We start from the raw sequence: 16,019 nt of genomic DNA, 5'->3' as shown, positions 1-16,019 counted from the left end.
CTGGCCGGGCCGGAGCAGGTGGCGCGCTGCCCTGCGGGAGCTGTAGGCCGGGGGACATCGATGGGCAGCGGGGCAGTGGCGGGCAGGGAAGGGTTGTCGGTGCTCGGCCCGGCCCGCGGTCTGTGGGGGAGAACCGGGGCTCGGGCAGGGCGGGCGGCGGGGCGGGGGCGCTGCAGGGAGCGGGGACGCGCGTCAGCCACCCCGCCAGGCGGCGCGCGCGCTCCCCGCGCCGGATGCTGCGGGGGGAAGGGGGGGCGCGAGCGCGCGCTCGACGAAGCAAAGGAGGGTGGGGGGGAGGGAGAGGAGCCGGGGGAGCGCGCGCTCGTATGTAAATGAGCGGGCGTGAGGTCAGAGGCAGATGGAAAAGGGAACAGAAGGAATGGCCGCCGCGGCTCCCGCTCCTCCTGCCGCCGCCTCCCAGTGCCGGAGCCCCCGCTGCACGGCGGAGCGCAGGGGAGTCCGCCGAGAACTCGACTCCTGGCGGCACCGGCTCATGCACTGTGTGGGTAAGAGAGGGGGCGGCGGCGTGTCCCGGCTGCAGCGGGGGCACCGAGGGGCGGGGGACGGGGCGGCGAGCGTGGTCTGAGAGGGGAACGGGCAGCCGGGCGGGCGAGGCTCTCCGAGCCCGGGTCTGTCGGGTGGGCGGAGAGGGGGAGCGGGGATGGAGGAGCACCTCCAGCGGCTTTCTTGGAGGGCGGGAGCGGAGACGGGGTATGTAGGGGAGAGCGAAGGTCCTAGCCGCCTCCGGGCAGCAGAGGGTGGGTGTTACAGCTTCGCCTGGGGCCGCTGGGTCCCTCCCGACACCGCCGACCGAGACCGTTTCTCGGCTCGGGTCCTTTTGTCTCGGCTCCTCGTCGTTCGCGCGGTGAGCGCCGGTGGCTGCCCCCCTCCTCTCCTCTCCTCCTCCATCGCCAGTGCCTGGGGGGCGGAGGGGGGAAGGGAGCCCGCCTCTGTGTGTGTGTCTGTGTGTGCGTGCGCCTTTAAGAGGGAGCCGCTCCTGCACTGACGGTTGGGATTTGAAGTTTTCCCTCCCCCTGGAAGTTGTCATGGCGACGGCAGCTCTCCCCCCCCGCCCCCGGGGCTGCCCCGGTGGCTCTCCTGCCGGGAGGTTCCCCGGGTCACGTGACTCCCCGCGCGTGTCCGGCTGGCGGGGGCGCGCGGGCACCGGCGGCGTTCCCGCCTGGAGGAGCCCCGGGACCGGGGCTGCTCCCACTGCGCTCTGCCCGGGCAAATGCAGCCTCCCCTCCCCGCCCCTGTCCCTGTACGCGCTGGCATTCGGCACGTGTGCCGCCTCGGGGCGGCGGGCGCTTCGGTTGGGTTTTTTGTTTGTTTGTTTATTTGTTTGGGGAGGTGGGGTGTGAGCACTGATGCCAGGAACTGCTTGTTTGTATTGTTTCAGCAGACATTTCCCTTCTTGGGGAAATAGAATCCTTGATCTTCAAGTAGCGTGTTAGAGTCAGTGCCGATCCTTCCTGATGGCTGAGCGGGGAAACACATCTAGTGTGGCTGGGAGGGTGAGCAGCACTTCATTCAGTGTTTCTGCCTGCACTTGAGACAAGAGCAAAGTAAGAAGTGAATACCTAACAAGCTGGTATACCTGTATTTGCAGGCAATTAGCACTGTCCGAGTTCGTGGATTTTTTACAATTTTCAGTAACCTGGTGACTGCTTCATACGCACAAGCTTCTTGATCTTGCTGTGTTGCCCCAATAACACCTGTAAACACCTGTTATAACACCTGTGTATATGTTAACATGCCTGTGTATGCTTGCACTGTCTTTTTAGCTCTCCAAGTGATAGTATTGTTTAGAAAACAGTGTTTATGTATTTCTGTACACTACTGCCCTATATAATGCTTCTAATAGAAATGCAGTTTAATTAGAATATATAGGAGAGCCAGTTTATTGATATAGATGCTGTGATAAGGTGTTAAATCTGAGAATGGATATCTCTCACAAGTGTCACTTTCTGTGGTTGCCTTTTATCTAATGGCATTTCACTTAAAAATTTAAACTAAAATCCTGAAAGTCTGAAGGGACATTCGGGTGGTCATTGCATACTGCCAGATGTGTTTGGGAAACTGCACAGCACAACCCACACTGAGAAGGAGTGTAAAGAAATACCAAAGGTTGAGCCCTCTGCTGGGCAGATCTCCTGGGTTAAGGGAACTTCTTCAGAGTTGCCTTTTGGGTTGCTATCGGAGACTGAAATATTATAGTTCATGACTTAAACATTTTCATGAAGGACTTTTGCCTGTTATAGCAAAACTGTATTACAAAAGCTGCAGAGAAGGCTACTACACCGTGAATGGAGCTCTGACTGAGACCCTGGACTGCACTCTGATCCTGTCACTGAGAATTGCGAAGTGCAAAACTGTCACATAATTACTTACATTTTACACTGATTGCACTGTGGTGGTGCTTCACATTCAGCTTTCTCTTATTTGGAATAAAAGTTTAGGGTATGATTTCTTTGTATGTTCATGATGTAAAATTCAGTTACTAGAAAGGAGCCCTGAAATTGTTAGCAACTTCTAAGGAGAAGGGACATAGGTTATGGTTTAATAGTTAGTCAAGAGCTATCTCGGTTAAGAACTGTTACCTGGCATGCCTGTTGAGCAGCCCTTATCAGAGAGAGAGTGTAAACAAAGTGTCAAGAAAGTGAGTAGTCAGGATAATGGAGGCAGAGTACGCTTAACAGGTTTGGGCTGGGGATTTTTTTGTGTGTGGGTTTTTTTTCCCTTTACTCCTTTGAAATTCTGTTGCATTAAGTTCTGTAAAATAATCTCCTACAATAGCTCAAAATAACTTCTAAAGTAAAAATGGTTCATTGTTCTCACTTGCCAAAGTATTCCTAAGGATTTGAAGAGTCTAACAAGGTTAGTATTAACTGGAAGGTCTGAACAATGGCTGGGTTGATTGCTGAAATGGCAACATGGTGGAGGAAGGAGTGGTGAGTATGACGGATTTGGCACTCTTCTCAAGAATCATGTGCTTGTAGTAAAGGAAGAAAAACAGTATGGTAAGGCGGTAGTCCCCCAGTTCTTGAACTAGCATACTGTAAATCCTAACAAACAAAAAACCTGCCACCACCAACAGATTGCTCTACCCTTAAAATTCTTCAAAATGAAAAAAAAATATTGAAAGGTGATATGGTTCTGTGGACTACTATCTTTCGTGAGGCATTATATTCAGAGAACAGAGTAAGAAAGCACAGACTCCTTTAACAATGTTTCTGCTAAACTTTTTGGATGAGCAACTTTATTTTGATGTTTTGTGTCATTTACTGTATCAATACTAAATTTGGTATTGGCATTTCTGTAGTATAATTAATTGAGCACTTTGAAATAATTTCTCTGTCAAGGATTCCTCATCTACTTTCTTTATAGAAGTGGTAAACTGAAGAAGAGATAACACCTCCAAGACAGTGACAGGCTCAGGGTGGACAGTGTTCATATTTACAACAGTGAGACTGAAATAATATTCACTGGAGGGCTAATGATGGTTAGGGGCCTGTGCTCAAAGGGCTGAGTTGCCAGATTGTTCATTGGTCAAAACCTGGTTGCAGACTTAACTCTAAAACCCATGCATACATGTAAAAGCTTGGGTTTTGCCAGCCTAATATGTTAACTTGTGATCTGTGGAATATGATTTAAAGTCTTGTGTTAAAATACTCAAACACTAAGAGAATTTGAAAAGAAAAACAGTGAGAAACTTTCACTGACATTACTGAAAGTTTATTTGGTATCTAAACATCCTTGAAGGTACAAAAGACTCCACATGGTAAATGAATGGAATATATTAACAGAAATTTGAAATAGGTGTTCAGTACAAAATGTCTGTTCAGGTGGAAATCTTTGTGTGTGTTATGTTGAGCACTAACATTCCTAAAATGCTTAGGCTTGTGCTTATTGGATGCTCCTAACTCTTGCATGACTTAATCAGAGTTCAAAACTAGATGCTCTTAAAAGGCATCTGGAGGTCTCAATTCTGTTGGTGTCCTTACAGCTGTGTAGTACATGCTAACAAATACTGCGCATAGCAGTGCTCACTGGTATGTTTTGTCCTAGGTACAGTCTTTGTGACATAATTAACACAAAATACCCTAATTCTAAATTGTGTATTTATAGAAAAGTGACAGAAAGCTCAGAGTTGAAGTACCTGACTTAGCCAATAACCGAGTTCTGTGGTGGTTTAAATTGCAAGGTATTTTATAGAGGTGAATATCAGAAGGGTTAAAAATTGCTCTCTGGTGCTCTTTGATTAAAACTCTGTAATGTGAATTGATTAATTCTATTCCATCAGATTGAGAGGCTTTGACACTATGGAGCTATAAGTCTAGCTTTGTGATCAACCTTAAGAAACAGGATTTTTGCAGGTTTCTTCAAGCAGTAATTGATCCCACTGCCCGATTTCATTTGAACTTCATAGATAGAGTGTTGGCAAGTACTTTGAGTTCCCATTACTTTCATGAATAGGCACTGAGTAGAAACCAAGTAGTTGCTGGGATGCAAGAAAGCTTCAAGCACAAGGTCAGGCTTTTCGCTATGTTATCACAGTAATCTGTGGGTGAGGTTTGGAGCAGTAACATGAGGCTTTTTAATGGAAAGTGCCAGGTAGCTCCAACCATGGATGTTGGAATCTTGCTAGGACCCTGCCGTGTGTTGTGAAAATGTAACAGTGTCTAAGTAAAACTTTCATTTTCAGTGAAAGATTAAAATATTATTGCTACTTTTTCAAAAAGAAATACATTGCTATTTGGGGGAAGGGCAGAAGTTTTACTGTTCCTCTGCTGCAGCTCAAGGGCACACATTTGACAGGAAATAGCCTTGGTATTGCTTTCTTATGAAAACTGAAATTTGATCAAAGTGAAAATCCATTTTTGTATGCTTGTGAAATCTAGCATACAAATACACTACCGTACCCTAGTTTTGAAGGAAAAAAGTCTGAAAAAATGTAACAAGAGTAAAAGAGTATCTAATTCTGTTTTGTTAGATCTAGACTTTCAATTTTTTTTTTTTTAAAGTATTTGAACTTCTGCTCCAGCTTACTATTTTTGAACAAGCTGTCTCAAAACTGCACTTTTCTAGAAGAGGAATTCCACCCCAAACAAAAGATTTATAGCTGCTTCATTTGGTGGCATCCCCACACTTGTACCACTCCTGCATTAAATACCTCGTATCTTTATTCCCACAATATGCAGCAGTGTTCTCACTTTCCATGTGGCTGTAAGTACTTTGCAGCAGGGTTAGCGTCACCTTTTTTTGTAATACTGCCATGATTGTCAGTGATTTTCTATGGTTACCATAGTAGTAGTGGGAAAACCAGTTATTTTACTACACATCTGTAATGTTCTTGTGTATCTACTAGTGATTGCTATGGTTGCTCAGTGCTATGTTACCTGTCAGGCCACTAACAGACTTCATGCAGTAATGACTTCATTATGATACCTGCTTTGAACTCTTGCTTCCTTGGCACTTCAGTGTCTTTAAACAGCCAACAAGTCTGCTGTGGCCATAGTGCCATCATCCAATACAGTGGGCAGTAGTACTGGTGTAAGGTGTTCCTGTGGATCTGTTGCGCTTTGAGCTGTGATGTGAAACCCTTGGAGTGATTCCAGTGTGAAGCAGATCAAGGAAGTAGTCTCAGTGTTACTGCAAATGTTGGAAGAAGAACAGGAGTGAAATCTAGATCAGAATCACAGCACAGGTTCACAGGCAGTTTTTGATGTAATGAGGGAAGATGGTATCGTGTGAGGGAAGAGCTCAAACTGGTATTACAGAGTCAAGTGTGCAGTGGGCATTAGCACTGAGCACTTACTGTGAACCGCAGTTTAAGAATGCAATAAAGTGCCATTTTGCATTGTGAAGTCCCATGGAACTGTTACCAGAATGGAGTAATTGCAATTCTGACTGCATGTTCATGCCTCTTGGATGCTTGCATCAGCATTCACTGGACTCCTGTCTGATCTGCTTTAACTCAGTGTCTGGTCAACTGGCCGTTATGCAGTTGGGGATTTGCAAAAGAAAAAAAAGAATTGATGGATGCTGCTGCTAGTACAAGGATAGGAATGGGCTTTTGCAACAGAAGCAGTATGGATGATAGCAGAAAGGAACCACTGGATTGGTTTAGCTGACAGGAATGGAACACAGTCCTAAACATACCATCCCAATTTCCCCTGAACAAAACAGGTTAACGAAAGAGCAAAAATGGTCGGTGTGTGTATATAGGTCATTGGAAGTTGCTGTGGTGTATGTATTGCATTAACTCTTTAGAGTGAAATAAGAGAAAACACGTGGGGTTTATTTTGTGTTGGATATCTTTGTTTCAGATACGTAGTGTTAAATCGGTTTCGTTTCCATATCTTCTCACAATCCATTTCAACTCATCAGCTTTTCTCTCAGAAAGAAGTAATTGCCCACTGCTGTCATGTGTTTTTGAAGGGCTATCTTATGATTGACTCTTGAGAGAAATTTATGTGGTGAGAACAGTACAAGAAAAGTTAGATTAATGACACCCAGAGACTTAGTTGAAAAGGCAGAGTGAGGAAGTCCTGTGTATTTAGCAGTAGATGCAGTACTAGTTCACTGATCCGTTGTGAACCTGCAATTGTAAGGATCTATGGAGCATAATTTTTATGAAAGACAAAACTGTACCTGCTACATAGACTAATCCATGGATTGTGTGGGATACAAGCAGTGCTTGCTTTGAGTTTTTTGCAGTTGGAACAGAAATGTGTTGCTGGGCATGCCAGTAGATATGCATATCTTCAGTAGTGTTGATAAAACCTGTGATTGTTTTTGGTGCTCCCTACGTCTAGATGTATGTGGAAGCAGTTCAATTTTTAAGTGTTCCAGGAACTACTGTAATCTTTGTCAGTGTTTCTAGGCATAGCTTGGACTTTCCTAATGTATGTTCTTATAAGGTAGCTGTTTACTTTTTATGTGGCTGATAGAGAGCTGAGAAATTTAAACTCTGATAGTCTTTCTACATTATAGGCACTGAGAATTTCCTAAGCTGGGACTTGTGTAAACCAAAACCATGGAGTGCAAATAAAGTCACTGCAACTCCCTCTCATTTCTTCCCTTGATTTGGCATTTAGTAACTGTGCTCTAATGCTTGAGGTTGGTAACTTTCAGGGGATTTTTTTGTTGTTGTTGATGCATAACACGGTATTATTGTTTTTCTTTCTAAACTCACTGTACCTACCTTCATGATTTATGTTGACTGGTATGAGCATTCATTTATTAAACAGTTCAACAAACTAGACTGTAAAACTAATCTAACTTAACACTAACCTAGAAAACAGGAGGGGAGACGTGGCAGGAGGAAGAAGAGGAAAGAGAAGGTCAGATCTAGTTGAACTTGGATCAGTTTTCTAATCAGGTTTACAATGTATCTGTTTTTTCTCCTGAGTCAAGTGTAAGTAGCTTTACTGGGGAGGACAAGGCTTCTGATTTTTAGCAACTGTTTATTTTAGCAACATCTTTGGGGGTTTGAAGTGAGCTGGAAACTAAGTTGGCTGAAGAATGTCGTAACCAATGAGACTGTTGATGAGAGAGAATACAGTACCACTAACAATACGATCTTTCCACTTGTTCTCCCTTTATAGTAGAACTTGTCTGGTGTAACAGTGAACTGCCCTTCTGTTTTAAGTTAGTCTTGAAGGCTTACTGTAAGTTTTTTTGTTGTTGTTGCTCTGGGTTGGTTTTCTGTTAGTTGAGTCTCCTGAACTGTCTTGCTATGTAAGGGAAATAACAATAGGAATGTGTTATGCTGATCAATTTGTCCAATCAGTGTATGCTGTTGAGGAGCTGTATTCCAGCTACTAGCAGATAGCTAGGGCTTGTACTGCCTACAGCTAAAATGGGAAAAATTAGTACCACTTTTCCTTTTCCACCCTTGCTTTTTTTATTTTTCAGCTATATTATATGGGTGCTTTGAGTAGACAGTTACAATGGATCCCTTTTTCTTGAATATGACTCAAGTATCAGGGCTTCAAACAAAGTTGTTATTCTAACCTTTAGAGTTCAGTGTGTTTATGTAGAGTGTAGAGGTCAGGCAGAGCTTTATAGACTTCACTAACTTAAAATTCTTTGTCCCAGTTAGAACCACTGTCTTTTATATTATTCTTGAACCTTGCTCTCTTGAATGTGCTTGGTGGGAACTTTGATAAGATAGGTTGGAACATTAATAGAGGTTGGAACAAAACTGGATTGGTGTGATTCTCATGTATAGTATCAAACTTCTGAAAAGATGACATTCTAAATTCAGCTACCATACTTTAGGAAAAAAACCACAGAACACAAAACCAAACAAAACCAAAATCAGACACAACCTTGTTTGGGGGTATAAACTTATGTGGTACATCTCTTCTTTTTCCACTGCTAATCTACCACTTTATCCTTCCATTCACTAAAGGCATAAAGGAGCCAGGAAAAAGGGAGGGGAGAGTAGGGAAGATGGATGGTAGTGGCTCATCTGTTTGAGTGTGTAAGGGCACAGGAGATGTATTGCAAAGAGCAGAGAACTCTGAATCTGCAGAAATGCACTGAGCTGTGGAGGCTGAATTCCTTTTTATGGGGCATGGTCAGCAGCATGTCACTCTGCAGATCAAAGAGCCACGTGTCAGGTGGGTGGTTTTTTTGTTTCCACTTCTGGCATGGTCCAGGTTCCTGTGTAGTATCTTGAGAAGCTGGATTAACCCCTTCTTAGATAAACATCCTATTCTTGGCAAAATTCTTCTAGCATCTCAGCTACTGCTCTTGTGTTTCGTTCTCAGCATCCATCCAGGCTTGTATTTCCATAACAGCATGTATTGCAAGAGTGTGAGTTGGGTAAATGTCACTAGATGTGATTGGTTTTTTATTTTATTTTTAAGTTTGTTGGTAAATGAGAGCTCACTGAATTTGTGACCTCTTTAACTATGTTCCTCCCTTTCAGTTTCTAACTTAGTAGAGTCCTGACATCCAGTTATGAGATATCCTAGCTTTTGTGGCACCTGGGGTTTGATTACTCATGTTCAAAGTGCTGTTCAGTGGGAAAAATTACTGGTTTTCAGTGTGTTTTATTGTAAAATGTTGCTAGTTTATTTTAAAAATGCTTCATTTTCAGATTTTAAGTATTTATCTTCTCCTTCCACAGTTCCCAGCTTCTTCAAATCATCTTAATTAAAGGCTAGTTAGTTTCACACGTGAATAATAGTTCTCATTGTCATAATTCGACTTTCATGGAATTTTCTAGAATATTTAGCTTTATAAGCTAACTTTAGTGCATTTCTAGTCTGCTGATGCACTAATAAGTCAGAGGGCAGTGTGATTAATCTAGGGTTGAATATGTTCCTGCTTTTCATAACTGTTGTCAAAAAGCTTTGTATATCTTATTTAAAAGTTTTATTTTCCATTCTAAAAGCACTACACCATTTAGTAATGCCAGGTAGAAATACTAGTGGTGTAAAACTGGTGGACATCTTTTGATTAACAATGAATTAGTATTGCCATATATAATGTAGATTATAGAAGACTGCTTTAAAGGAGCCCTGCTTGTGATTGCAGCTGGCAGTTTGGCTCACAGAACAGAGTGTGCCACAGCAAGGTCCAGCTAAATGTGAAGATCTGACTTCACCTAAGTGGAGCTATTAAGCCCCCTAATCTGAAAATGGGGGAGGATTATCAAATGGCTACTGTTTTGTGACCTTACTTCAGATGTAGGTCATTCTGGTGTTAGTCACTGATGAGGGGGAAAAAAAATAGAATCTGTTTGAGTTTTACTGCTGACTTAAACTGTTCTGTGTATGAGCTTGAGTCCTAGCTGTGACAAACTGTTTCAAAAAATTTCAAAAATTATTCAAAATAATGCGGTGATTGTGGAGTTACCTGTGATTCTGGTATATGCTCCTTCAAATTTTTTATTCTTCCTGGACTGTCTCTATCTTTCTCTCCATCCTTCAACTTTCATGAGTAGTATTTAACTGACTAAAAACAAAATTGAAAGTGATACAGTACAATGGCTGTTGGGGAAATACGGTTTATAAACTCATTTTTGCCATTTTGAAAGGTGTCCCTACCCACAGCAGGGGGCTGGAACTAGATAAGCTTTAAGGTCCCAAGTCTTAAAGCCATTCTATGATCCCTATTTACTTGAGAATTTTGCCACCTGTTGTGTGTTCCGCTCTGTTGTGGCTTTTCATGTCAGAGATCTTCCCATGATATTAAGAGAGTTTTAAAGCTTTCCTAAATGAAGTCCTGCCACACCTCTTTCTGTTGATGGCTAAATCTGAGGAATTGTTCAATTATAGTTGTCCTGTGATCTGTCAGGAAGTGAGATCCTTTGGTCAAAGTAATTTCAACTGTGCAGCTCTTATTGGATTCTTTACTTGTTTACAGGTGTGTTCCTGTCCGTCATTTAATTAGATGTGAAATGAAATGTCATTTTTTTATCTTTGAGGCCTACATCATACTCTCTGCTGATGCAACGAGTCCGAACTTCAGATGTACTTGTATGCTTCTTTTAATTGTTGGTTAAATGTATTTAGCAAGGTAAAACTTTCTTGTAAGGAAATTGTCTTCTTGAGGCTGGACCATCTTCTTCAGCATTGCTTGTTCTTGTCTTCCTTCTTTTTTGTCAGTTCTCTGCCTGTTTTACATGCACAACTCCCCACAGGCTTGACAAAGTTTTGTCTTGAGATGCCAGTTTGTGTTCAAATTGGTTAAACTGTGACAGCACATCTGTCCTAACTCTAACTGATGTATATGCCATAAGCACTTAATACCAGTCTGCTATAATGGTGTCCAAAAACGTGCACTCCTATTTCATGTCACCATTCCCTCGCAGCTATCTAAGGACCTCAGAAATGTGAGGTAGCTCTTGATTTTTGGGCTTTCTCTTTTTTCTTATGTGCCTTACTGCAGTTTGCTTTAATCCCTTACTGCTTTTTAAACAGCAACAACAAACCCTTCCTTAAACTGATACTGGCCTTGCTTTTGAAATGCCAGATGTTATACCTTCTCAGAAAGAATTTCTTCAACAAGACCATCAGACTGGTTAGGATATATTGGAAAATACCTTTATTTCCCATCTGCATCCTTGTCAAAGTCTACTGACTCCTGAACAAATGGGTTTTAGCCTAGTGAAATAGGATTTAATAAGAAATGGTCCATTTGGAACCTGTGGGGTTGGTTCTTATCTTGAAATGTTGAAAGTGCCCAGAGGGCTCTGAGTTTAGTGCTGATGTGAAAAACTGCACTTCAGCACCGACCCTAGATCAACTTTTATACGTACCCCTCAGAAGAAATGGTGGATGAGTCCTGGATACTTAGTACCTTGGTATGTCACTTGTACAGAACAGAGTGTTTTCTTAAAGCTAGAGCTTCTCTGCAAAACATAAAGAGTTTCTTTACTGGAGAATTCACATCAGAGATAAACTGCTTAGTAAATCCTAAAATACCAAAGTTTCTGAGGAAGGATTTGTCTGTAAAGCAGTCATGTGTAAATTACTGTTGTCATCTCTGGCAAGCACTCTTTGTCCCACAAACCTTCAAAGGATGAACTGAAAATTTAATACATCATGGATTTCTCATTTAGGTAGTCAATGCTTTCTGCAGTTACACTGTAGGAGAAAAAGCTGTGAGAGAAGCACTCTGTAGTGTGACCTGAGGAAACTTGCATGATGAGTTTAGGTTATTGAAGTCTGTGATATTACTTGCTGCATGTGTCTGTTAATTGGTGACTTTAGGAATACTTGTCCAGTGGTTCAGGAAGGGGTTTTGCTGGCCCATACCTGGCTTTATAAGGCCTTTACTCCAGGTTATTACATACAGTAGTAGTTTGATGGCTGCTACTTGATGTAACTTGAAGTAATTTCCTGCTCTTTCATATTGTCTGAGGAGATCCTGACATCTTTTCGGACTGAGGAATCACATCACTTGCCTTGTCTGCCTCATTTAGCCACCAGCATCATAAACTACAGAGCCAAAACAGCCTCTTCTGCGGTTGTCTGTGGGAGTACTTAACTTGGTAGTGATTTGGATGGTGTATTTGAAGAGCTTTTAACTCTCCTTTGCTCTGTGTGGTGCTGCACTTCTCCACCTGCCCTTAACTGACCTGATTAAGTGGCATTCAGGCCAGTTGCAAACTGGATACTCGACAGCTTCATGTGTTCTGCATCTCAAGTGGCAACCAGGCATTTTATCCTCTTTCGTTCTCAACCTTTCTGATAAGTAATAAATGCTGTTTTGCTCTTTGTGTGAGAGATATGAGTGATCTTGACCTATGAGACTGATTTGAGAAATTTGGTACCAGATAAGTAACTTTATACGAAGTTTTCCAGAATGCTGAAACTGAGATTTATGTGGTTCCTGCAGAAGTTTCCCTCTTGCTGGAAATACAGACTGTAATCACACCTTTCATTTAAGAAATACTATAAATGTATTCTTGACCTTGCAATTTACTTGGCTTCTCTAAGTGGTTGCAGTTGTCTTTCCAAATTGTTTCATTAAGAGGGAAAAGTACTCTACTTATAGATCAGCTCAAAGTACTGAAGTTTCCTATTTTGTCTTGCGTGAGACTTACGGGAAGCAATGGGTTTTGACTCTCTTGGGTCAAACAAACTCACTAAACTGTGAATGGAATAATGAACTCTGCTAAAGATTCTACCTTTTCTATTTATCTTATAATTTATGGTTCTTATGGAGAAAAAGAAGTGAACCCCAAAACAACTGATTCAAATACATTTTTTTTTTAGCTGCTTGATCTTAGTGCAGAATTTGTGCTGAATTGTTTAAGGGGTAAAACAGGGGCATCAACTTTTTTCTTTTTTTGCATTGTATTAAGTGAAGAGGTATCTCTTTGCTTTTAAAGCAGACTAACAAATTTAGAAGTGAGAATCACTGTCTGTGGAAATAATGAATGTTTGCTTTTGCTGAGGAAGAGACAGTGCTGGAATACAGAAGGAACAGAGTGTTTCTGAGTCAGGGGAGGTACTGTTTAAACCCATCTGCCTTGTGTAAGAGCTTTTGTCTGTTCCCCACATGATTCAGGTATTCAGAATCTTGCCCCTAGGTACTTAAAAAATGTATCTGGTTTTCCTTTGTGGTGTTCTACTCCCTGCTCCCCAACTGAGGTTGGACAGTTGTTAGTGATGTGAGCTTTGTAGAGTCAAATCAGAAATTCAACTGTTAGAAAAATCTTCCAGTAAATTCTCAGATCTAGTCTATGGTTGAATTTGAGTGCTATATGAATTATGTTCCCCTGCAGATAGGTTCAAGTCCCGCACTTTGAAGCTTACCATTTTTACTTTATCTTGTGCCATTTAATGATTGGGAGGAAGTTTATCAAAAGTGTTTACAGATGCATTCTAATTGCTTTAAAAAAAACTAGACAAAAAGAAACCCAAACACACCTGCTTAATCTTTGAATTGTGTCAAATATTAGATGCAAATCCCAGAGACTGACTTTTTCCTATTCTCTTCTTATGTGACACCTTTTATCTGATGAGAGTGCCTAATGTGAAGCTAAAATTTGAGTTTAAAGTATTTGTTTCTATATTTCTGCTTTTCTAATCTCCATGGGGAAATGAAGGGATTCAGCCTTCTTAATCAAAACTTAAACAATTGGAAACTTTTGTCTGTTCATTTCAGTATTTTCTGCACATTCAACAGAACGATGCAGATTCCAGGTTGGTTGTCCATGGCCTGTAAGCTGGGATACCCCGCCTACCTGCCTTGAGCAATGTCATCTTTTCTTTTATTCACTGAGCATGTTTGAGAACTGGTTTGAAATCACTGTTTAGCTGACTTCTTTCAATCTAACTGGAGCATCTGAGCCACTTGCGATTTTAACCTTGAGTACCAGAAAATATCTTTTAGAGGAAATAGGCATAGTTAAAAATTTTTATTTGAAGTGAAGTTTTTAAATAGATAAAAGTCTATTTCTTGTTAACATGTTGCTAGCTCTAAATTTTGTCTAATTTGCAAAGCCACATTCTGGCTGGATTAAAAAATGATGGCTGTTAGAGGAGCTTTTGGGGGGTTTTGTCGATTTGTTTTTTTAAAACTAGGTATTTGTAAAAATAAGCTGTAAATTAAAAGGTGAAAATACATGGTGTAGATATTATAAAATGCAGAAAAAGTAATTAACTACTGTTAAAAAGGTATGTTCCACTCATTTCATGCTAACATTTTGGTATTTCTAGGATTATTGAAATGTTCTTTAATAATCTGGTTTCAGCATTTGTGTTAATGATATGTTTGAAAATAAATATTTTGAAGAATGCAACACTGAGATTTATAGAGTTGATAGTTCACTTAATATTTTATAGTTTGGTATCTTGATACAAGATGCCTTCTGGAGCTTCAGCAGGTGAGAAAAGCATCAATTGATTTCAGTGGAGACTAGTTGTAGGATTTCAGTCAATTTCAAACTTTTTAAATAATAAAAATCAATAGTTTCTCAATCACAAATAGTTTCTGAATAGGAGGAAGATGGATCTGCTGGGACAGAAGAATGACTTTTCTCCAGTTCATAATTTCAAAGCTGTTTGTGGGGAATAGGTTTTTTGAGTGACACAGAAATTATGGTTGAAAAGAAACCTGAAAATTCCTTTGAAACTGATTCTCTTCTGAAATTCCTCTTCCTTGTAAAACTTAGTGTCAGGCATCAGTTTCATGGAATGCTCTGAAGGCTTGTAACTTCTTTCGCTTGCAGTAGACACATGGTGTAATACAGAATCCTAAACTTCAGTTTCTCAAAAGCCCATCAGGCTAGGAATGGGTTTTTTTGTTTGTTTTTTTTTTTGGTTTTTTGGTTTTTTTTGGCTCAGTGAACTGGTGTTTTCTGGTAACTGTTTTTTTCCTAACAGTTTTTCTTAGCAGAAAGCCCAATGTTCTTTGATTCTGATAATCCAGGAAGTGTGCAAGACCTGTTTATTTGTTAGTTGACTCCTAGATTTTCTCCCAGATGCTGGTTCACTGTGTGATACTGCATAATAGTAAAACAATGTTGTGACCTATTCATTGTTAAAGACTCACTGTGGACTTGACTTTTCTGTGGTTTAGTGAACATCTGACTAGGCCTTCATGTAGAAAAGAATTTGTCTAACGATTGTAAACTTGTTAGGTAAAATTGCCAAACTTTTTAACCCTCTTGTAAATCTTAAAATGATGATTAAGAAACAATCACATGCTTTAGGCACATGGTTTTCTGAAAGTGACGGTTGTTTCTGTGTCTTACTCTTGGGCATTATTTTCCTCATGTTGTAAAACACTTAAACTGATACCAAATGAGGACGTCATGAGCATTTTTCCAAGCTGGATGTAATCTTATTTTACTGTGACTTCCTCCCTCTGAATTTCCTTCTCTAAGGATACAAGATATAAACTGGTCAAATTATTGCCAGCACTGTTCTGAGTAGCAGTTGGTATCTATCTAGCTCTGATGTAGAGACTTGGAAAAAGAAAGGCAGCAGGGTAAGTGTCAGAGTCTGAAGAACACCAATATTCATACCAATTCCATATTTAAATGTCCCAGTGCAGCAGCTGGGATTAGATTACTGTTCAAACAGAGTTTTTAGAGAGAACAGAAATGAAGTTTTAGCAACTGTCACTGGGGTAGCATTTTTTTCTCTCCCTATCCACAGAGCAGTATAGTCACTTCTGAAGCGTCTTCCTTATGCCTTTTAAATCCTGAATAACACAAGTCTCTCAGAATATCTGGCTACTACATTAGAAATTAAATCTACTTTTAATTTTGGCAATGTCTGGAAGGTACAGTAAGAGGTGTCATGTTGAGCTCGCCGGTTTACAAGTCTGCAAAGACACATTGGCATAGAAGATTACTTTGGAGAATGGAGATGCTTCCCTTTCTATTGAACCTCATTTTTCTTGCTGTAATTTATAAATACCTGAACTCAGAGTTGATGCTCATTGCAGTCTTTTTTTAACCTACAAAACTTCCCCCTCCCACCCCCATTGGCTGCCACCCTTTTCTTTAAAACTGTGAACAATTGGGGGGGGAGGCATGACAT

At 41.0% G+C, this 16,019-nt stretch overlaps 1 protein-coding gene across 7 annotated transcripts in view; it reads left to right on the top strand.

Moving 5' to 3' along the window:
- Positions 1-298: 298 nt before the first annotated feature.
- LCORL (ligand dependent nuclear receptor corepressor like) overlaps positions 299-16,019 on the top strand; it is an 83,222-nt gene continuing 67,501 nt past the window's right edge. For 5 of the 7 annotated variants that reach the window (XM_032107979.1, XM_032107975.1, XM_032107980.1 and 2 more), the window contains exon 1: positions 299-506. In XM_032107979.1, coding sequence (XP_031963870.1) covers positions 359-506 — 148 coding nt within the window. In that variant the 5' untranslated portion in view covers positions 299-358. Of the gene's footprint in view, positions 507-1,402; positions 1,566-16,019 lie in introns of all 7 variants that reach the window. The other 2 variants (XM_032107976.1, XM_032107977.1) reach the window with 2 other exon arrangements.

This window comes from Corvus moneduloides, chromosome 5, assembly GCF_009650955.1.
Source record: "Corvus moneduloides isolate bCorMon1 chromosome 5, bCorMon1.pri, whole genome shotgun sequence".
Classification (NCBI taxonomy): Eukaryota; Metazoa; Chordata; class Aves; order Passeriformes; family Corvidae; genus Corvus; species Corvus moneduloides.
This window is presented reverse-complemented; position numbering and strand designations above follow the sequence as displayed.